This window comes from Aythya ferina, assembly GCF_964211825.1.
Source record: "Aythya ferina genome assembly, chromosome: 6".
Lineage (NCBI taxonomy): Eukaryota > Metazoa > Chordata > Aves > Anseriformes > Anatidae > Aythya > Aythya ferina.
In genome coordinates, this window is record NC_140303.1 from 16,652,039 (window position 1) to 16,675,242 (window position 23,204).

At 36.2% G+C, this 23,204-nt stretch overlaps 1 protein-coding gene across 10 annotated transcripts in view; it reads left to right on the forward strand.

Annotated features, from left to right (window-relative positions):
• The window catches only part of PDE1A (phosphodiesterase 1A), a 253,162-nt gene that overhangs the window by 132,055 nt on the left and 97,903 nt on the right, over positions 1 to 23,204 (forward strand). Inside the window, exon 1 of one of the 10 annotated variants that reach the window (XM_084524829.1) lies at positions 6,107 to 6,678. The exons of the other annotated variants lie outside the window; for them this stretch is intronic. Within the exon in view, the coding sequence (XP_084380955.1) occupies positions 6,626 to 6,678 (53 nt within the window). The 5' untranslated portion in view covers positions 6,107 to 6,625. Of the gene's footprint in view, positions 1 to 6,106; positions 6,679 to 23,204 lie in introns of those variants that run through there. 10 annotated transcript variants of the gene reach the window in all.

The window sequence follows — 23,204 nt, forward strand, 5'->3', positions numbered from 1 at the left end:
ACATTGTATAGTTGTGGAATTCTGCTCACTTTCTCCAACAAGAGGTTGAAGGATTCTCTGTCATTTTTGCACAGAATCTATTTAAATCAAGTGAGCAGATGCATTTGAGATACATTTCAAAGATTTATCTAAAATCTAGACTACAATTATTGGGAAAGCTGTGTTCTGTAATTCAGCCATAGTAAGAATTCACTTTACTGGGTTAAGAGAGAGAAATATATGATATACAGAATCTAAATTTCAACTTTACTTGTTATTTTCCTCTGGAAATGCTAATGCCAAAAACAACCTAATTTTTTTGGTTGTCCTTTAAAATATTGCTAGAAGAGAGAAACTTCCCACTAGTCTGCCACTAGCACACACACCGGGCACACTTGGACAGATGTCATTACAATAAACACAGACTTGGGATGTACTGTGTGTTGGGGGGAGATGATGAGCTAGTATATTGAGGAAAATAATATAGGTAATTTATATGTAGAATATGTAGAATAAAGGATATATATCTACATAGTTTTCTTATCTTCGAAATCCAGCAGTCTGTATTGCAAAGGCAGTAATAGAATCTATACAGAAAAAAAAAAAATCAGATCATTACTGTGTGCATTATGTTTTGTGAATATCTTTCTATTACAAAGATAAGAATGATCAAAATGTTATTATGTTAGAATAATAGATTTCTGAGTCATGCACAAGACATTTTTTGTCTATGGCCGTGTTACATATCTGGGGGTAGAGCTGAACACAGAATTTCTTTATCACTATTTGTAAGACTTTAAAATGATGGATGTCAGATTTCAAGACATCTGCAGGGAAACCATTATTTAAAAGCAATTTTTGCAATCAGAAAGCAAAGCTCTGGTATTATTAGTGATGCTAGTTCAAAGAAACAGTTTTGCAAGAAGATATATAATCACCTGTGGAGTTTTTTGCTGTTGTAACTTCTTTTGTATCTGGTCTATGGATAATGGAAATGTGACCAAAGAGCAAGTAGCTGATAGAAAAGGCACTGTGACAGCTCTCAGATACTGCTAATCCTCTAGGGAAATGCATGTGTATATACTTCCTAGTCTCTATGTCTCTCAAACTGGATGCCAGAAATCTAATGATGGAAAACCAGAAAATGTCTATAACTGTGTGTAGACCAGAGTATTTTAACCAATGAAAATGACTGAAATTCCAGAAAGCTAAGAAATAGATAGACTTGGAGACCAAGGCAGTGCAAAATACTTTCAGAATCTGAAATGAAAAAGTTAAATTACCTAAATGTATCTGAAGCAGAATTACCTGAAAAAAAATCTTTTAAAATGTTATTTATTTTTAATGTGCCATTAATCAGAACAGGCCTAAAACTCTTCCAGTTGCCTTGCAATGGTTTCTTTATTATGTATGACTGATTGTTTAACTTGCTTGAAGATCATACTCTGCCACCTACACAGAAATGTAAAACTGGATTTGAATGCGAGTTAAGAATAATAACCTATGCAGTGGAGAGATAGCTATGACAGATTCTTGCATCTTTATTCCAGACTTTCAGGTGATAGCTTCTACTATTGAGAAAATTGTCACAGTCAACTCAGAATTTTTGTAAGTTCTTGAGAACTTTCTTCACCAAAGGAATTCAAGGAAAAAACATCCACAGTGTAGCATGTCTCTTCTGATTCTTTTTAGCACAGTCTCTGTGGTAGTAAATGGCCATATATTTTCCATGGAGAGCTGCCGTTTAACAGATAAATTCTTTTGGTCATGATCTTGACATTGTCCAATCGCCATTCCTAACATATGCCACAGTTACTCATGTTTTCCCTTTTGTATTATTTTGCGGGTTGTTCCAAACTATTTTTGCTATCTTTAAACATTGTACTGAATATTTATACTGTCACATATATTTAAGACAATAACTTAAAAAAAAAAAAAAAAAAAAGACTTGATATTTTGTAGTCCATCTACTAAGTCCCTTAGCGTTTTATGACCCCTTTACTCCCTTAAAGAATCACAGTGTGTTAGTCTGAAGTTGCTCTATTGTCTGTCATATGGTTGTCATTATATGTATACATTTAGAAAACTTACAGCACACCAGTTACAGTGTTTTCCAATAGAAATTGAATTTTCATCATCTGTGGCCAACAATAATATTGCACTGGCTCAAAACCAAAAAATGCCATGTTTTGACTTGTGTATCTCAGCACTAATTTAGCATCATATATCCCAAAGGAATTTATTTTCATTTCCCTTCCTCTCCTTCTCATTTCCCCTCCCCCCCTTCCCTTCCTCTTCACTAAAGATACCAAGTATAACATTCTAGTAATATCAGATAAAATCAAAACAAAATACCTGTGATACCAGTCAAGTATTTCAGAAGAGTTATATTGATCTGGAGAATCAATATAGAGATTGATCTGGAGAATCAATGTCTTGTGAGACACTGGTATTTACATTTTTTGGTATTCATTCCCTGGCACTCTTAAATTCCAGTATCTAGTTATAGATATATGTCTATATATCGTGGGTATCTATATGGATGTATTTGTTTGTATGTTTATCTGTCTATAGGTATGCATTTCATAGCATGTAGCTCAGTCTGTATTCTGGCTCCTGTTCCTCATGCTGCAGAGCTGCAGCATGCACTTCAACAGCTGGTTAGTCTGCTTCTCCTTTGAACTACTATTTTATTATCTTTTGATCAGAAAAAAAAATAAAAATAGATGTTTCTTCATTCATGGTCATGTAGGGGATTCTAGACATCATCCTTCTTCATAGTTGTGCAGGACACTTTGTCACTTCAGTTACTTTGACGATTAATTAGTGCTCCCACCTTAGTGAAATAACAATACAAGTTTGTATTATAATTTTCAGTGAACCTGTCCTTTAGTCTAAACTAGCTTCTTAAATGTCTAGTCGATGAAGAGAGCAGATGCTATTGACAGACTTTGATAGACACTATTTGATTTTTAAGACATGCTGGATGAGTCACCTGGAGGTGCTCCTGCAGTAGCAGAGAAAGTTTTCTTCTGCAGAAGATGACTGTCTATGTCTGAAGAAAGCCTGAAAAGTGAAGGGACCAGTCAGATACTCCGGGAAAATATCAGGCTGGGACCCAAAGGCTTGTAGAAGATGAGCTTCCTCCCACTAAATGCCAGATCCTGTCTGTGAAGAAAACTTGCAGAGATATTGCAGAAAGGTTTTTCTGTGCAAAAGTACCACAGATTTGCTGAAGGCTTAAGGTGTAGAAAAATATAATAGCAAAAGAGAACTGGGAAGCTTCCTAAACCAAATTACTGTGCTCTAGTCTAAGCAGAAAAGTCTCAGCATGTAAATTAATCTGTGTGATGGCATTTACGTAAGTCTCTGCTCAGTTTGTGTGTGCATATAAACAGGGAAAGCAAGAGAGAATAACACAATTTTATAAATATTCTTACTTATGAGGAGTGAAAAGGGAAGCCAGATCTTAAAGACCTGCATAACTGTTTGCACAGAGCTTTACCACATGCACTACAATAGATCCAGCAATGTTTGCCAACTTTTCTATCTGTACTCTGAATGAGTCACGGTTATCTCCAGTACTCTCTAGTTTTTCAAGCCTGGAGAAGTCATTAGGTTAAGTTTCAGAGTGGGTTTTGCTGACGTCAACACAAAGAAATAAATTGACGCTGTCCTACACATTTATGTACACAGAGTGCAATCAGCTTAATGCAAACCTCACAGAGCTGTTGAGTGAAAAAGCATTCCGCCTGATCCATGATGGGATGAACTGTGCTGGGGAATATGGGTAGCTATAAGGAGAATGTGGGTAACTATAATTTAGCTCTTAAACCATTATACAAATGCAGTTTTTCTAGGTATATATTCTATATATTGATTTTTCAACTGAACAATGCAGGAGTAATCTTAGTTGGACTGAAGCTTCATACAGTCTAATTAACCTGTCATACCTTTCTTAAATGCATTTTTTGAAGAATTTGTGTGCATACTCATTCAACAAGTAAAGCTGATTTCTGAATATTATACGGAAAAATTCTGTGACTTGTTGCTGTGTTGAATGAAAACTCTAAGTGGACAAAAAAAGGCTGTTTGGAAGATGAAAAACAATCCAATTAAAACAAAGTGATGTTGTCATTTAATATTCACATTTTCCTTCCCTGCCTTTTTTTCACAGCTCTCAAATTCCTTGTAGCCGAAGTAATTACACTGCAGGAATTTCAGCTGCCCCAAACAGTACTTTTTTCAGTGCCATGCTTGAATGGAAGTCCCATGAACAACAATGTTCATTGGACTAGGCCCAGAAAAAAATACTGTTAAGATGTGTACTGGTTTGGGGACTGGTAAAACTGCTAGATGAAAGGTTGGGGAGTTCAGTGGAAAAACATATTTGGTATAGCACTCACTGAGGATTTTTTTTCCTTGAAACTCTCAGAAGATATCAAGATCATTACCCTGAGCTACATAAAGTCTCTCTGAATAACCTAAGTACAGCAATCCTATGCACATAATGTGAAACAGAAAGCAAAGGGAAATTTCTTTGTGATTTGCATCTTTCTCTATAGATAGTGAGTGAACACGCTTCAAAAAGCAGTAAATTATTTTGAAAAGCTGAAAGAGCAGGAAAACTGCATGAAAAGAAATGTGAATCTTGGCAGGCAAGAATAAGAAAGATCATGACTACATGAAAGGCTTTAAAAATACGACAGCACTCTGAACACTGCATATTGTTGAAGAAAGATCCTCAGATCCTTCAAGATCCTGGCAAAAATGAGCCTGTGATCTGATAAAGATAGTTGTCTTGATGAAGGTGTAATTCTGCCTACTTCTCAAAGGAGTAGAAATAAAAAGTGGGGCAGGGTAAAACTGAATCAACAACAAATAGCTGGTGATGGCTGTCTGATCATTTTTTCCTTTAGATAATTGCTCAGTGGTTGTGTCATGGAAATAGTCCCATGTAGTGTGGGGATCAGTTTCGGGCTAACCAAACTTTGCCCTATCATGACATTCTGTAAGCAACATACATTAGATCTAGAAAGGTATTTTACCTCTTTCAGTAGAATCTGTTAATCTAAATTTTCCTATGTGAAAGTGTATATTACTGGGATATTGGTTATCTCCCTGATTGTTATGTATCATTATTTCATGGAAATTTTGTGAAATTCATAATTTGTGCATAATGTAGTATGAATTTGCTTAGTTGCATACAGCCTAAGTCACATCTCAGTATTGCCTTTTTTCATTTTTTTTTTCTTCAGACTTAGTGTCCCTCATGCTTAATTTGATAATGCCAGTATTATACTCTTAACTGTGTAAATTTACCACTCTTCTGCTCTCTGTCCAACTAATACTGCAGTTGCAAAAGACTCCCAGCCTTCCTGATCCTGCATGTCACATATCAGAAGCATTACCTAGCATATAGTAAGAGCTTTTTGAGAGTTAAGCTGGAAGAAAATGGGGTCACAGGGAAGGAGCCACTGTGGCAGGTCCTTTTCCTCTCTGCAAGAGGGCACATGCAGTGTCAGGGTGCCATGCAGCCAGCTGCATGCGGGTGAGTGCTTGCTTTCTGCTCCTCTGGCTGGGTTTCATGTTTCGCATCAAGACCTGTGCCAGCACCACTTTATTACGGACCCCTTGAATTGCCTGGGAAATGGCATCTCACCTTAACCACTCGTGACCAGTCCCACAAGAACCACAGTTCTGCTCCTGCCTTGTAGCTTTCGTTACAGCCTCTGTTTGCTGCGGTTGAATTCTTCCTGATTTATGTCAGCATGATGTCAGAGCAAGCTCTTGACTTTGAATCTCTGTTGAAATCTTATCTTGCAAACAGTAACAGTTTGCTACTGTCACTATCTGAACTTGGTCAGCTTTGTTTTCTTCACTCACATAGCATTGGTTTGTTTTATGTAGTTATGGTTCTACCAGCTACAAACACCATATTCTGCTTCAGCCAACTCTAGGTTATTAGGTTATGAATGCTAAAAATTATGAGCAGTGCTTTAATTTACATAGCTATAGCCACACATCATCCTGAGTGAATAAAAGCCAGATTGTAAAATAATTACAATCTCTTGAAGTGGAGCCAGCCTCACAGACCAGATCCATCCGTCTTCATTAATTTGTATACAGTTCTTTTACCAGAACAAACTTTCTGAAGGTACTCGCATGGGAATGCTGAAACAGCTGCACAACTTTTATTTTGAAGAAAAACAAGTTGAGCCTTGGAACAGTGTGTTTTAAAGAGCAAGGGAGAGAGTGACTCTGCATTTAAGACTTTGACCAGCATGTGTAAGAAGTGCTCTCATGGCTGGAATAATCTAAAACATTTTTACCTGGGTAGCACTTGGCAAAGCTCCCCTTTTTTCCTGCACAGTTGAAAGGAATCCAGTACAATTCTGTGCTTCGATCAACTTGACTCCAGTTTTGCTCAGCCTGCAGGGTCTGCTGGTGCACGGACGTGCCTGTCTTATGTGGCCTCTATGGCCCTTTTCTGCTCAACTGTCAGAAAGAGGGAGGGAGGCTTCCCCCAGAACCAAAATATCGTTCTGTGTGCTCTCTGCAGCACAGTAGCTAAGACCAAGTTTCCTGATTACTCCCTGGTCTTTTTGGAGTTATTTGCTGGAAGAAGTCTTTTTTCCGTCTTTAAATGGATGATTGTGTTACAATCAAGAAAAAGCATCTCCAAAGACCAATCTTTAGGTAAGTGATGCTACTGTTTCTTTGAACTGAAGACATTATGAACTTTTATCCTATTTGTTAGCTTAACGTTCATATGCGAACACACAAAAAATTGCTCAAGAAAAAGAGTTTAATCTTAGATAGTATTAGATAATTTTGGTGCTCAGATTATATTTTTTCTACTTGTATGGGGACTTTGGAGATTTTTTTTCTTTCTGTCATCTACATTTTCTAAAGTTTTGTGGGGGATTGCCTTTATTATGAAAGAGGAGCAACATAGCTCTTGAAAACTTTTTTTTTTTTTTTTTTTTTTTTTTGGTGCGCACATTTTGTTTTGTTTTCCTACAGCTCTGTAGTCCCTCAGTGTATTCTGGAATTATAAAGCTGTTTAAATGTGGAACACGAGTCTTGGTTGGTTTAGTTGACTGTGTCTGGATGGCAGAGTTTTCGTATTTGAAATGATGCACCTAATAGTGTAAAGGAGCTTGCTTGCTCCTCAGGGCTAGATTTATTTTATTTATCTTTTACTAAAGCATACCCCTTTATTTCCTTTGGCCACTGCTAGCTTCAGACTAAGTGATCTTGCATGGGAAATAATATTTCTCAAACTAGTGAGAGTAAGGTTTCAGTGGTCATAGGATTAAATATACCTCCAATAGTTCACACTTCTGTTTATGGCTAGTGACATCTTCAACAAAACTCCAGTTCTTACTGGATGACCAGTAGGATATTGAAACCACAGTGTTTATATGACAAATATATATAAGATTATAGATGGTCCCAGAGTAAATACAGGTTTGTAATTTATTGGATGGCCACTACTGATGTCATATTTTATGAGATTACAGTAATGGCTGGCATTTCAACTTCAGGGTAAACTCAGGTAGCCATGCCAGGATTATGTTCTGCTACCTGGGGAGAAGTCTTTCAGTAGTGTACAGTTACGGTGCAGAAAGGGAATACAGAGATTAAAAGGTTATTACAGGAATGAAATGGCCTAAGTGCTAACCTTAAGTTGGAAAGTCCTGTGTGGATTTGCTATGTAATTTATATCAGAAATTAAATGAAATGTATTGCACTTTGCTTTAATGAAGTGTGGCTAAGGCATTATTTTGTAGAAAGCTGTTGACTGAAATTAATAGTTTAGTTCACTGTATTTCTGTTTAAACATCGGTAACCGTTTTTAAAGGATCAATGATAACTATCCAATAAACTGTAACCTTTAAAAACTTTATTATAAAAGCACATTCTTCACAGTCTTGGTGCCATTAGAATTGCGGGCGAAGTGCATATTTCCTGGTGTGTTCAGAAATCTGCTGTATGTCATGTAGCATTGGATAGTTTGCAAAAGTTTTCTTAATGGATATCTCCCTAAACTCTCTTGTGGTTGTAAACTTAACTCAATGAAATACAAGAAATTTCAACATTTCTTGCCCAATTCATTCCTGCAAATCAGTTTTAAATACAGAACAGCAACTAACTATTGCTGGCATGCTTAATCCAGAGCAAGAAAACCCCTAATATGGAAAGCCCCCTAAGAGCCCACAGCTCTGCAGTGACTCTTCTGGCAAAAGATCTCTGTTATACTACAGTAAATGCTTAAGAAACATTTCCAAGGTCGAGACCAGCACAATATTTTAGGCAGCTCAAACAGAAAGACAATCTCCGTATGCCATAAAGATCATATCATGTACAGTAAATACAGATGCTATCATAGTACATTAAACAGATGATTTTTTTAAAGTGTGCTCATTTTCCTTCTGACTTTGGAAAATATTCTCCAGTGAAATAGTGTTCTTACACACGAATTGTGAAGATTTAGCCTCAGTGCTTTTAATCCTGTAATATTTTTCCCATATAAGTAGTATGGTTTTACGGGGTGCAAACCTTACATTGAAGTAACTGAACCTGCAGTTCAGATTATATTTTTTCCCACAAAACAAGAAGAAAATATAAAATTGCCCATATATAAGTGTGTGCGTGCATGTGTGTGTGAGTGTAATCTGTATATACAGGCAGCAGTAATTTTAGATGTACACTAAAAAAATCAGGTCTTTCTTGGGAGCTATAGCAGAACTTAAGTACCTATGAGTATCTTCCTTAATAAGGTAAATTTACAGTGGATATATACTTTTGTTTGAGTTGCCTTCTCAGTAGAAAAAAAAAAAATAACAGACTGAGGATCTATTGTAAATGTTACCTTCCATGTTACTAATCCTTTGTGTAAGAGTATGATAAGTACTACATTTTCATATGTGGAAATCAATAACAAAAAAGATATTTCACACTCATGTTCTTTTTTTTTTTTTTTTTTTTTTTTTTTTTTTTTGTAAGTCCTGAATTCATGAAGTAATAATATAAAAATGCTGTGAAAGAAGTGTAACTTTTGGTATTTCCAATTTAGTTGTGGTGGGAATTAACTAAAAAATTCATTCAGAAATATAGCTGCGTAAAAAACCCAAGCTTATGAATCATAAAGAAGTGATTAATAAATCACATCAATTGGATAAAATTTTGTAATTGCATCAGAACCCAACTGCCAGATACTTAGAGATTCCTGCCTTTGTTAATATCAAAAGATCTGCCTGTTATATGCGAAGATACTTCAACAGAGCTCAGATATTTCACAGAGCTTGGATATTCACTAGCTATTTTAATGCTAACATAAATTACTGAGGACATTCCATATTTTTATTAAGAACAGCATCTTGAGCATATTTGCTATAACTGGAAATGGTCAAATTAATTCAAACAATAAACAAATCAGCTTTCTCAAAGAATGCAGTGGGAGCTTCATAGCTCTGCCATTTAAAATTGGATTGAATAAAGCCACATAAAATATGCTTTAGGGAACAAATCCTTTCCTGCCAACTGCATAGATTAGATGACATAATAAGTGTTTTAGTTTTCAGATTTATGTGATTTCTATTAACATAAGAATCTCCACAATCATTAGTCAATGCTTACACTGAAGCTAATGTTTTTCTACACTCCAGTCTGCTTTTTGTTGTTTTGTGACTTTGGTCTTCCTTGTCTTCACTGTGAATGGAAGCAAAAGAATCAGAGTGTCATAAGAGAAGCTGTTCTGGTAACTGCCTTAGTTGGATCCAAGAAAACCTGGAATTATTTCAAGAAATCCATGGCCTTTTGAGATTTCCTGATCAACTGTAGCTGGATAATAACAATGAATTTGTCCTTGCTGTGTAACTTTGATTTAATGCATTTTTAAAAATATTAATGCATTAGTTTCAAAATACCTCTCTTTTCTGTTCTCTGTTTGACACATTTTTTGTGGAAAAATAGGGCTCATGGTGTTCTTTCTCCTGCTTTTCGGGAGTGGAAAAACACTTGTTTTCCAACTCTTCAGGGAGCTCTACTGTTATCTTTAATATGGTGTTTGCCTATGAAAGAAGCTTCTTGTACTGTTGCTGTTGTTCCATTATCTTTGTTCACTATATATATGAACGTTGTATTAATTGTAATTAACTACACTAGATCTCTGTAACTTGAACTCCTCTTTTACTAAAAAAATGACCTAGTCCAATCCTTTGGTTTCTTACTTCTAGTCATGTAAATAAAAAAGTCTGCTTTGTTATTTTGTTTTATGATAAAATCAGCTTCAAAAATTGTATTCTGAATCTTACTGTAATCCACTTGCAGAAGCTGTTCCAGCGTGATTCTTACACCTCTGCAGGGCACATAGGTGATGCTAGGTGATGGCTGTGCAGTATATTGCATATGTTTACAAAGACCAGGTTTCTACAAAATATTTATACTGCCATCATTTGTGGAATAAGAATAATCTATACCGGTAACTTTATTTTTCATTTACATGTAGTATAGTAAAATACAGAAACAGCATGTTCTGTGACTTCTAGACATTACAACTTTTTGGCAGACTCTTCTCCTATGGAAAAAAATACACTGACAAGTATTTTCTAGCAAAAAAATAACCACCGTTGTAATGTCCTTTTTTTTTTTTTTTTTTTTTTTTTTTTTTTTTTTTTTTTTTCCCTCTGGAAGCTCAAAATATTCGGGACTTTTCCAAGTACAAGCAAACACCTGCTTATATATAAGGATGGTATTTTTTTCTTAATTGTGATTTATAGTTCACTCTTTTTGCACTACGACTTCAATATAGTATGTACTGAACAGGGATCCTTGTATTTTACAGGAGCATAAATGGTGCTTGCACCTTCTCAATTAGTGTCCATGGAGCAAGCACAAAATCAGGATATCACATGAAAAGGATGTATCTCAGTGAAAAGGAAATGGTTGTAACAGTAGGCAACCTAGAAATTAGTAGACTTTAAAGCTATAAAGTGGTTTAGGAGCTTGTAAAAACAAAAACAAAAACAAACAAACAAAAAACCTGATCTTTTCTGTCTTTATTTGTAGTGGTCTTCAATGGGTCCAAATTATTATTATCCTTATTCCTTGTGTGTAGAGAATAAGCAGATAAATGGGAAACTTTGCCAGGTTTATATTGAATAGTGAACTACAATTACTACAAATCTACATTATATATCATTATTGCTAGTGATCATTTAATTGTAAATTAATGTAGCATATTAATTTAATGAGTGATAATTTATTCCAATGGTGTAGGAGGAAGGTGGGAAGGGAAGAGAAGATGTCATCATCCTTTGCTTCTTACTTTAAAGAAAGGCTGGAATGTAAAAGCACAGTTCCACAAGAAAACCCTGACATCAGTATGTTTCTTGATTTCCCTTTGCCCTAACAGCAAAGTTTGTTGCACCTTCTGAAAGGCTATATACAGTGCATAACCATGGCCATCTCTTTGGTGATACTGCTGAAGGTATTTTATGCTTACATGCTTGTTTCTGCCTCTTTTGTGTGGTTTTTGTGGTTATATTGATGGGTAAATACCCAAATTTTATGTTGTCGTGTATTGGTTTAAACAACAGTTGTTTTTAAATGGTAGTACCTTAAAAGACTTAACTTAGAAACTGGAACGAGAAAGAGGTTAATATAAAAAGTAATCATAGAAAAAGTGGGCATTGGGAGGAGGATTGAGAGGACAGAAACATCCGCTCTTACAGCAAAACATACTATATGGTAGAGATATCTCAATCTGGTGATAGCCAAGCTAGGAAGTCAGGAGAACTTTTATGGTCATCACAGTAATGATAGTCTAGATTGCTGTTGAAGTGATGGAGAAAAATCCTGTCTGGTTTTGAAAAATGAGTTGTGAAGAAGACTATTTGTTTTGGTACTTTTGACAATAGAAAAAGATTTGGTGGCTTAGAACCATGGATTTTTATTTATTTACTTATTTTTGTACTAAAATACAACTTTTTTGTGTAACTTAAGACAGTTCATTAACAAGAACACGCTCTTTATTTAAGCACTCTGTTCTGTATTGTTGTGTATCCAGTTTTGTTCTGCTCTAAGTTTCACACTCTAAAGAAAATACCATATGAAAAACAGTTTTGCATCATATCTCATGCTTCTTATAAGAGCCTTCCCTTCATTTGTACTTAATCAAGAACTGATTTAACAACAGTTTTGACTGTAGACTTCCAAAGAGAAAACGTGAAGTGAGAATTTATCTGCATTCACTGATCAACATTTTAATCTTTAAAGATTTCTTTTGGTTGGAATTAAAGTGTCATTATTTAGTGCAAGGTTTAAAAGGATATATGCACAAATGTCAGGCTATGCCTCCACTGGGATAAAAAGGAGTCAATTTTTTGGATAGTAGCAGAAGAGCAGCCGCAGATCATGCATTGCTGGTTGCATTTTAGAGGAGTTTAAAAGGGAAGAGAGGAACTTCTGTATCATGTAGTTATTTATTTTCCCTGAAGAAATAGAACTGACAGTACTTCAATAGAACAGTACTTCAAGCAGAGAAAGCAACAGTGCAAGAGAAAGAAGACAGTGAATTATTTTTTTGCATATCCTAAAGAATCAAGACGATGGGAGGCAGGAAAGAAATTAAATTCTGTTGAGATATGAGGTAGAATTCTGGAATAGGGATTTTTTTTTCCCTATTTCTCTGAATAATCAGAAGTGATAACGTAATTCTTTCTAGGGTGGAATTGACATATTCTGAAGGCAGATTTAAAGAATTAAGCTGTAAGTGCAAGTATTTGGGGTCCTGGCATTGTGAAAACATTGTATTGGAAATATGTTTCATCAGAGCTAATGCCCCTGTTATGCTGAGTTCTCCACATGTTTGTGACAAGGCCCAGGAGTGAAGAAGAAGCACTGTAAGTGGCCGCGGTAGACAGACAAGCACTATCCCACACCACAGATTAGCAGAAATTTTCAAATTGGTGGGAAAAGGAGTTGTAGCACAAGGTAAGAGTCATTCTTCTGCCTCACAGAACTTGCAGCCCTTGGCATGGTGGGACACCGTTATTTTTACTTCTCCTTTGCATTATCCTTTTCTGGAGAGTCATAGACTAACATTGCCTGGTATAGTTGAAGAATACTTATTCCTGCTTTCCCGTGGCATTGGTTCCTACACTTGCCGCAGAGTACTTGATACCCATTTTGTCTCAGTTTAACATCCTTTGTATCCATGTACGAGCGCCTGTGAATGAAAACTGCAGCTCAGCCAGTGCAGCAGCTCTGTGAAGCAAACTTGAAGTGTCCTCTCTTGTATTTTTGAAAAATAAGCAGGTTTTCCATGTGGTAAAAGCAGAGTTTTGAATTTGTTTCTGTGGCAGTCAGAAGGCTGCACTTGAGCATGGCTTGGCACCTGGCTGGGGTCATGGACCAGGACAGAGGCAGGTCTCTTGCCTCCACGCCTAGGATGGAGTAGGATGGGAACTTGCTGTGGAGAGAAGCAGCAGCAAAGAAAGGAAGTGGGCTTCCTTTATGCAGGTTTTAAACAGCTGCTTCTGTCAAACAAGATTAAATAGCTTCCAGCATAATCCTGGCTAGATCACAGGAATCTCATGCCCATCAGTTTTAAAAACAGACTAGGCTGACTTTCTGGGTTTCCAAGCTTCCTGTGTGCACATAAATGCACTTGAAGCAAAAGGAGTCCTGATTTACCCATGAGCAGAACCACATACGATGGGCCTGGTCATTGTATTGTGCTGAGATGTTCATTAGTGTTTGTTCATTAATCTGCCTGGTAATTATCTGCATTAAATATGAGAATGAGAACTGGCTATGTTTTAAACATGTATTTATTTATTTTCCTATAGTATATTTAATATATTTGTGTATTCTGTGTGTAGAATATTCTGGCATGTCCTTAAGGTGTTATCAGATAATGTTATTAAAAGTTGATTTCCAAACCAGGAGAGAATAGCAAAGAACAATCCAAGCCAGTACCCTGTTTATTATTGGACATTATGGAAATCTTGTTTTCTGAAATGTTTAATTTTCCATTTAACCAGCGCTTGCAAACATTCATTTTAATTCTTCAATATTTCATCTTTTAGATACATAGAAAAGCAGATAATAGAAAAAAATGAAGCAAACTGTCTGCCCACCTAAGAATCATGAGTATGATGGTTTACTTTATAAATGCATGTGAAAGTGAAAATGGGATTTGGCAAGACATTTAAAAGAGTTACATTTTAAGTATTTTTAACTTTTGAAAATGCCTATAGTGCCTATGAGGCAATCATGACAAAGTAAATTAACAAATCCAAAAGAGAGTCTGAGAAACAGTTTACACAAATATTTGGAACTGTTATCCCAAAATATTACCAGGATTCTGCTCTCAAGTGTGATTTTAAAATTGTTTTAAAAATGTGAATTTTGATGAGCTTGATAAACAGCCATCAAATGCATAGACTGCATTTGTGTAAACCTGTGGTTTTCTGAGCTAAGCTGCTAATGTACAAAAAGGCACTCAATGGTATGTTCTGTATTAAGAAGTTGGCCATTACGACACTACATTTGAATTAATATCATTTCCTCTCATACTCTTTTCTGGCAATCTGATTTTACTCACAGCTTGAAAACCTGAGATTCAGCAGGAGGTAGTGGAGAATACAAAGGGTTCACGTGCAATACAGGACCATCTATAGATGCTAACTTGGCTAATGCAAGCAGTTCAGTTACTCTATAGTCATGTATAGTCACCTTAACTCATATACATGAGCTTGCACGTAGTCGTAACTCAAACCAAAAATGGTTGGGGAATGACATAGGAAACTGGACAAGTGGGAGGATCAAGGCTGGTGTGAGCAAGTGAGGATATGAATCTCATTCTCCTACTTTCATGCACCTTGCAATGGAGGTTTCTGCAGTGCTGTGTGTGCCTGTTGTGCTGGTGCACACTGCTGAGGTGCTTCAAGCTCACCTGGTGGCTGCATGGTGACTTTTGTCAGCATCAAACTCGGTTTTGAGTGTGGCTTTAGCCACTCCAAGATGTCTCTTTGCTGCCTCAAATTTCTGTACTTTCCTTATACCTCTTTTAAGCTGACTTTTTTTTTTTTTTTTTTAATTTCAGAAGTCTTTCCATAATTCCCTGGTGAATTCCTGTGGCTGATGGTCATCTTCCTCTTTGACTTAAACAGTTTTGTGAAAACGTACTTTCAGAGAGTTTCCTCCATCCCATCCACACACACTACTTCTGCTCCTACTGTTATCCAGCTTTTTTCTTTCTCTCTCTTATTTATTTATTTTGGCCAAAGACAGACACTGCAGACACCTACACAGATGCAGATGAAGTGTTAGGAGTTTAAAGATAGGATGTCAGCACTAGAATTGAGCTTGATGGTTGGGTTGAATGTATAAGGAAGCAGAGGATCAAATTTGAGTAGGAAAGGTCACAAAGACCTACTGGTGGGAAGAGTCTGTTATTGTTCAGAGGAAAAAATACACGCAAAGATGAGGAGGAAAAAGGAGACAGAAAGTCCACAAGTATGTAGCTACTGGTAAGGCTACATAAGGGATGGAAAATAATGGATTAAAAAAATCCAAAACTGGAGATCATTTATGATTTAAAGAGTGGCTTTAGTGGCAGAAGTACACTGAGAAGTTGGATAAGAGTTTGTGGAATTGAGAATGAAAATGGTTGATGAGAATGGGTGGTAAGAAGCTGTGCAGAGATGATATGAAGCAAAAAAAGAAAAAAAAAAGTGGATAATAAATTTAAGGCAAAATTAAAAGAGAAAGAGAATGAGTAATGTAGAATATAATGAGTGATGTGGAAATGCAAAGACAAGCAGGTGGTGAGCTGACAAAGAAATTAATGAGAGTATGGTCATTTGCAGTTTTACATGCTTACTCATCCCTAATATACCAGAACATAATTGTGTTAAATTACTCTATGTTATCTGTAGGTAGACTACCGATAGTGACTCTGGTGAAATATATTTAATATTTAATATTGTCTTGATAGGCTGGTTGGGATACTGCTAGTGAGCTGTTTTGTACTACTTCTAGGAAAACTTTTCCAGTGATGAATTCAGGAGACATTACAAGAAGATTAGTAGTTAAGTCATTTTCCAACTGGCATGAGTGAACTTTGTAATGTTTCTCATTAATATTGTTAAAAGTGTCTGATTGTATAAAGTACTTCAAGGAAATAGTGATGTGAAAAATCCACTTAGGAAGCAGATCCTATTTTTTTTTTCTTTTTTCAGTTTGCAAAAATTAAGTGAAGCGATTTCCTGATCACCAGAAAAGCTGACACACAGCTTTCCTCCAGGCCTGCAACTAGTGTTTAAACATTGCCTGACATAGAGAAATTAAGTCAGCTTGATTCCTCTGTATTGCTATTCTGATTGTTGGAGCTCTAAGGTTTTCAGTCTACATTCGGAGCTTAAAGCATGCAGCTGTAACCACACCATGGTGGTTGTTATACACTTTATGGGTAAACATCTGTATTTTTGGAGTAAATTAGTTTGGTCTCCTGGTAGCAGTAAAGGAGAGACATTTTGTGCTGAGCTGATCTATCTTAAGTTATTAATTGCCTTACTTTAGGCAATCCATTTTTCAGCACCAGAATAATAGGTCTTGCTAACCTCTCATTTGAAATGTAATGATGTCTACTCGAGGCTTTGGATACACATTAACTGGAACATTTGTATTATGCAAACCAAGTAAAATGCATTGGTGTAAAACTAATGTATTGCACTAACCTTCACTGTTGATAATGGACAATTAAAAGAAATTGTTTAAACATTTCTGTGAACCAGAATTAATAGCTTCCTTAGTGATGGAGAAAGGATTTCAATGCTATAACGACATGGCTCATAAAAATTAAAATTTAAATAAACAAGCATTATACTTGACTAATGGGGGTGGTATTTCTAAATAATTAACAGAATTTTCTTGTTGTTTTGAACAGCAACAACCAAAAGCAACAACAACCAAATCCCCATAAAAATGCATATAGATTTTAAACAATGTTCAGCAAGGCTGATCTAGTCAGAATGATTGCCCCTTCAGGGACCCAATTAAAATGTACTGTTATGTTACCAGATCTCCCCATTTACATTCCATTCTCCTGCAATGTAAAACAAAACAAAACAACAAAAACAAACAAGCAAACAAACAACAACAAAACAAAAACACAACCAGCCAAACAAACAGAAAAACAAACAAAAAAAAACAACCAACCAACCAAAAAAACCAAACACCTTTAATGATTCTATTACCTAATGTACCACACTACATGAAGCTTTTCTAAGGAATCCAGAAGAATATTCCTTAGCCCAGCCTGAACTCCATCCTGCTACTGGCTGCTTCCATGACAGGACGAAGCTTCCTTGTATGTTCTCTAAATGTATGTGCACTACAGTGAGATCTGCAGGAAAAAAATGCCCAAAGCTATTGAAAAGATTGCTTCTTTCTCTCCTCAGTATATGGAGGAATACTTTGTCATCAGCTTCTTATTAGTAACTTTTTTCTGTGTTTACCTTTCTGGCTTTCAGTCTTCTCTTTGTTCGACAAAACGAATCCACTTCTTCAGTATTCCTCTTCAGGTGAATTTGCCTTAATTTCTGGGTTTTATTGTTTCCTTTTCCTTTGTGGTATGTCTACAGCTTTCTTCAAAGTATAATTCCTCCAAATGGACAGATTATTCCAGTAAAAAATTATATAGGTGTTAGTTGGGAGAAAAATGAATGTGTCTCAAAATCCAAGCAACTCTTTTATATCACCAAGACTTGCTTTTTTATGCTATTATCCCTTCTTAGTCATGATATCATTCCCAAGATAATTTCCATATCATTTTTGGTGTTACTGCTGCCTCATCAAGTGTTTCCATCTCCTTTCTACAGCATTTTTCAATTGTCTCTATTAAATGTTATTTCATGTAATAGGAAGAATTTCTTTGAATGAAATTTTTATCTAACCTCCTAGGTACTTGCAGCTTTACCCATTGTGGTCATGTTCACAAGCTCTTATCACTGAGCTTTATGTCTCTATCCAAGAGAATATGCAGTTGATTTGAGCTGGTATAGTTGATTTGAGCTGGTATCTTATGATACCACTTGAATTGTGCTCTTTCTGTGGCAGTGAACTATTCCTAATTGTTTATTCAACCAGACTTATCCTCATTTTAGGTAATTTCATCAAAATTATATTTCCTTACTTTCTTTATGAGAATGTCTCATTAGGACAGCAGGAAAGACTTTATTAAGTCATTATATTACAAAAACACTTCCTTCTTACACACTAGACCAGTTAGTCTAGCAAAGAAGAAAATTAAAGAGATTTGACAGGATTTGCTTAGGAAAAATTAGCTTTGGCTATATTTTATTACTTTTTTAAACATGTATGATCCTTTAAAATGTTTTATTAACTATGTGATCTTTTTCTCTCTGTGAATCTCAGTTAAAAATGAGTTCTCGTTTCATTATCTTTGTGTGCTTTTGGCAATTTCTGTTCTTCCTCATCTTGGTAATTTTCTGTAAATTTGCTTCATTATTTGCTCCCTGTTGTCATTTAATAAAGATACCTTTTAACAAAGGCCCTATATTTATTTCTTATCTTTTGGGGCCATTAGCTTCAGCTGGAAGTAAGCGTTAGGACTCTTGCTGTGCCACTGATCACTTTGCTGCTATGAGGGTTGTGTCTGTCAGTGCCACCAGTAACTATGGATGAGCAGCATCAAGAACAAAATTGATCATGTGCCCCAGGCAGAATGGTTTTTGACCACTGACTTGGACAAGCTCCTCCTAGCAGAAGAGTGAGGCGTGAATTCTTCTCTCACCAGTGGGAATCATTCCTCTTGATGGCAGATTTGGGATCTTGGTGGATAGAGGGCTTGCACTAAGGGTAGAGCACAGCCATGTGAGTACACAGTGGCCAGTCTTCTTATGCAGTTGCTGATGTAACTGCATTCTTCCCTTTTAGCTGATTTCCTCAGTCCTGGATGTGTCTATGTTGAAGAAGTCCTTTGTTTGTGAAAATTTCACACTTAAACCATGCTATCCTGCAGCTTTCCTGAAGTATGGAGGTACTTCTTTGGCAGACATCCCAGAGTGGGTGATGCTTCTGTCCAGTTTTCATTGGTGGGTATGCAGTCTGGTTATCAGGACTAGCGTGGATATCCCCAGTGTCAAGATTGTTTTGTGGGCCAGGACTTACTAGATGCAGACTAAAGAAGAGATAGTGGTGTTGACATCATTTTGCTTTCCACACGCTCTAATTCTTCCCCTTTGTACAATCTGAAATAAGAAGACCTACTTCTGTGACTACTGTCAATAGGTAAATTTAGCAGGTAAGCTCAGTTTGTCTCCCAGCATCCAAACATCAAGACCAAAGTAACATCTTACCATACATTATATTGCACATCACAAACTGGTATATGTTAATTCTAGCCTATTGGGTGGAAAAGCTGGATCAGGACTGAGTATAAGCAAAAAGGGAGAACCAGGCCTCTAGTTAAAAAGCTGTGTTTTTACTATGTGGTCTTTACTGTGCTTTAGCTATTAGGTGTCACCTCCCAGAGGAAGCATCTTAGCAGCAGCTTCTTGTTTGTTTTCAGTGCAGTCAAAGAAATTAGAAATTTAAATAATTGCCAAAGGAGGTTGAATTTAATCAGTTTGATGTGAACTGAAAGAACTGCTTACATGGGCAAAAAAGCCGTGAGTCACCACCTCTTGTTTAAAAGTAGAAAAGGACTCCAAGTAAGCTTTACATTGAACAAACGCACTGAACACATTTTTTAATCTATTGTGCTGGTAAGTAAGATGTGATCAAATTCAGGGGTAAAACAAAATGTATTAACCATCCTGAAGACTCTCTAGAGAAGTGTCCAGTTTAATTTCTTTTATGAAATAGGTAAAATCCAAACAGTAAGCAAACAGCAAGGATAACATACCTCACAAATTCCTCATGTTTAAATGGCTCAAGGTACTGATAACTAGCGTAGATAAGTTTAAAAGTACACCTACTGTTCTACAAATGCTCATTTACAGCAATAGTTTTCTTTCTCATGCAATAAACTCCCCTGATTTTGTACAGTGAATATTCACAGAGCAAAGTGTGAGTGGATAAATTGGATTGCTATCATCGCTGTCCTAAGATGTTGTATGGATCCTGAAGAGATTCACTAATGTGGTAGTTCTTAGGCTGCAGCACAGATGTTTGAAACTTCCATGCAAAGCACCCTTCTGAGACTGCCAAATATGCATTTATAGAATCTTGCAGACTGGTTTGGTAAAAGGGATTGATTTCATTATATCCATATTTTTTCCTGACTACCCTTTGATGGTGTTTCTTTACTAAGTAAAGACGTCATCCTGCAAATAATTGTGCCCATGGGTAGTCATTATGAGAGTTCTAATGAAATAAGTGAGACTGCACATAAGAAAACACTATATTTGACAGTTAGGGTTTCACAGTATTAGCCCATAGAAGATGAACAGCCTACCCAACACTGATTTGGATTAAACGGAGTCTTACTTTTAATCTAATTCTTCTACTAATTAAAAGTAAAACATTAAGACTTCAGCTGCATATGGAATGCTTTTCAAATTACATGTGCAGAAAAAGGATCATATTTGTAAGAAAACATAATGCAAAGAAAATTTAAACAACCCGGACATAATTGTAAATTTTTCTGTTTAAGGGAAAGTAGTCAAAAGTTTGTCCAAAGGAGGGCTATGAAGATGGTGAAGGGTCTAGAGAGCAAGACATATGAGGAGTTGCTGAAGTCACTGGATTTGTTCAGCCCAGGGCAGAGGAGGCTGAGGGGAGGCCTCATAGTGGCCTTCAGCTTCCTCACGAGGGGAGCGGAGGGGCAGGCGCTGAGCTCTGCTCTCTGGGGACAGCGACAGGACCCGAGGGAATGGCATGGAGCTGGGACAGGGGAGGGTCAGGCTGGGTGTTAGGGAAAGGTTCTGCACCCAGAGGGTCGTCGGGCACTGGGACAGGCTCCTCAGGGCAGTGGTCACAGCACTGGGCGTGCCGGAGTTCAAGGAGCATTTGGACAATGCTCTCAGATCCGTGGTCTGGCTTTGAGGTGGTCCTGTGTGGAGTCAGGAGTTGGATTCGACAATCCTTGTGGCTCCCTTCCAACTCAGGATATTCCACAATTCCGTGAATCTATGAGAAGTTTGAGTAAATATGAGAGAGCTACTGTTGATTGAATTATTATAATAGTTAAAACTATTATTTTAATTTTAAAGCTCTATTGTGTTACTTTACAGAACCCTTAGTCCACCTGCTGAGCTATGTATCTCTCAGGATTAATGCTGTTCTGCATGAAGACCAATTGAGAAATAGTCTTTACCATATTGTGAATGTTATCTTTATAATTTACATAATACAGTATTTCAATATCAGATGATATATTGCAGAAGGAAACTGAATATTACAATCTCATAATATGCAGGAAATTGAAAAAATGGAAAATGGCTTTAGAGATTGTTGACTGCTCCAAGTATAAGAATCAGTTATTTCAGAACATTCTTTACGTAGTAATTTGCAGTGAAAAAAGCAGACAAATGACAGGAATGGCTTAATGATCATATATTCATTTATTTATTATTTCTAATTAAATACTAGTTTTGTTTTAATTTATACATTAATGGGTTTTAAAACCAAGAAAGGATTACTGTATTTACCTGTATTGCCTTTACACTTAGCAGTGTGCATATAGTTACTCAGAACAATTCTCTGCTACAAATTCATTTGCATTTGTTAAATAAATCAGATATTCCAGAAAAACATAAAGGTAAAATGATCAGTGATAGAAATTCTACCACACCTTTCTGTAAATTGTTTTAATGCTTAATGGCTTTTATTGTTAAGGTATCTCTAGTGTTATTTTCTCAAATTTAAACTTCATTTGATCCACTTCCATAAACTTGCTGGATTGCTGGATTGAAGTACTTTATATATAGATAGATAGATAGATAGATAGATAGATATGTCCCTTTCTGAGATGTTGTAAATTCTGTCCTAGGAACTCTAAATTGGCTCAATTTTTATTTATATAGTTTAAACTCCAAATATTTTACCGTAAAACATCCATTCCCTTATATTCATTGCTCTTCTCTCCAGTTTTATATCCAGATTTCTAAATCTTCCTTGAATTATGAACATGTGGTTGGACTGCAGTATTACAGTGCTGATCCCACCAGTACTAAGTGCAGAGGTATATCACTTCTATGTCTACTTAAGATTCCCTTGTTAAGCATCTCAATCTGGAATTTACTCTTTTTTGCTATAATACTAAAATAACTCATGTTTGGCTGCTTATCCCTCATGATACGTGCGTACATGTATATGTATCTGTTTATTTAAGAGCTCAACAAAAATGGTGAGATTTATGAGATTCAGTTACTCAAACAAAATGAAACAAATATCACTTAGTTCAAAATGAACTATCTATCCTGAAATAAAAACACAGTCTGTGGATCAGAAGGTATTTTGGTTTTGGCTTCATAGTCTCTTCTTTTTATATTTTACCACTTTGTATTAAATATCCGCTAGGATAAAAACCAATTCAAATTTTATGGCTCGTGGGCTAATGTCTTTATCACTGAGCTAAATAACTACATTTTAACTTAGCTCAATGACTACCATTTAAATTATGTGAATCTTTTTGTCAGGTTTTAGTAATTAAAATCACAATTAAAATTAATTTATTAGTTAAAAACAAATACAAACTTATCAATGTATAATTCTAACTAAACTTATTTATTAACCAGCCTTCTAAAAGTATGTGACACAGAACAGAGCTTTGTTACACATAGTGTTATTGGACTCTCCTATGTAGTTTTAGTGCCTGCCTTGGCACCCTCCAAAGGATCTAGATTTCATCAAAATGCTGTACCATTTTCAAAAGAAATAATCTTCTTCCTCATCAGATTTTCAAGGCAACAGAGAGACTTTATACTCCAAAACACATGGATCTTGTGTCTCTGTAGTTCCCTACACCAGACATTCTTAATTTCCTCCTTACAGGGATCCTTCTGCCTGGGCCTCAGCTCCTCAAGTGATACCTCTTTTTGAGATACCACCATGGGGTATCTCAAAACTCAGTAAGGTTTCACCACAAAGACCATGAAAGATATATTTATTCCTCCTATTGCTCAGACTGTTACTGATCTGGTTCCCTTGGAAGAGAATTTTCAGGAGGAGGAATAGCAGAT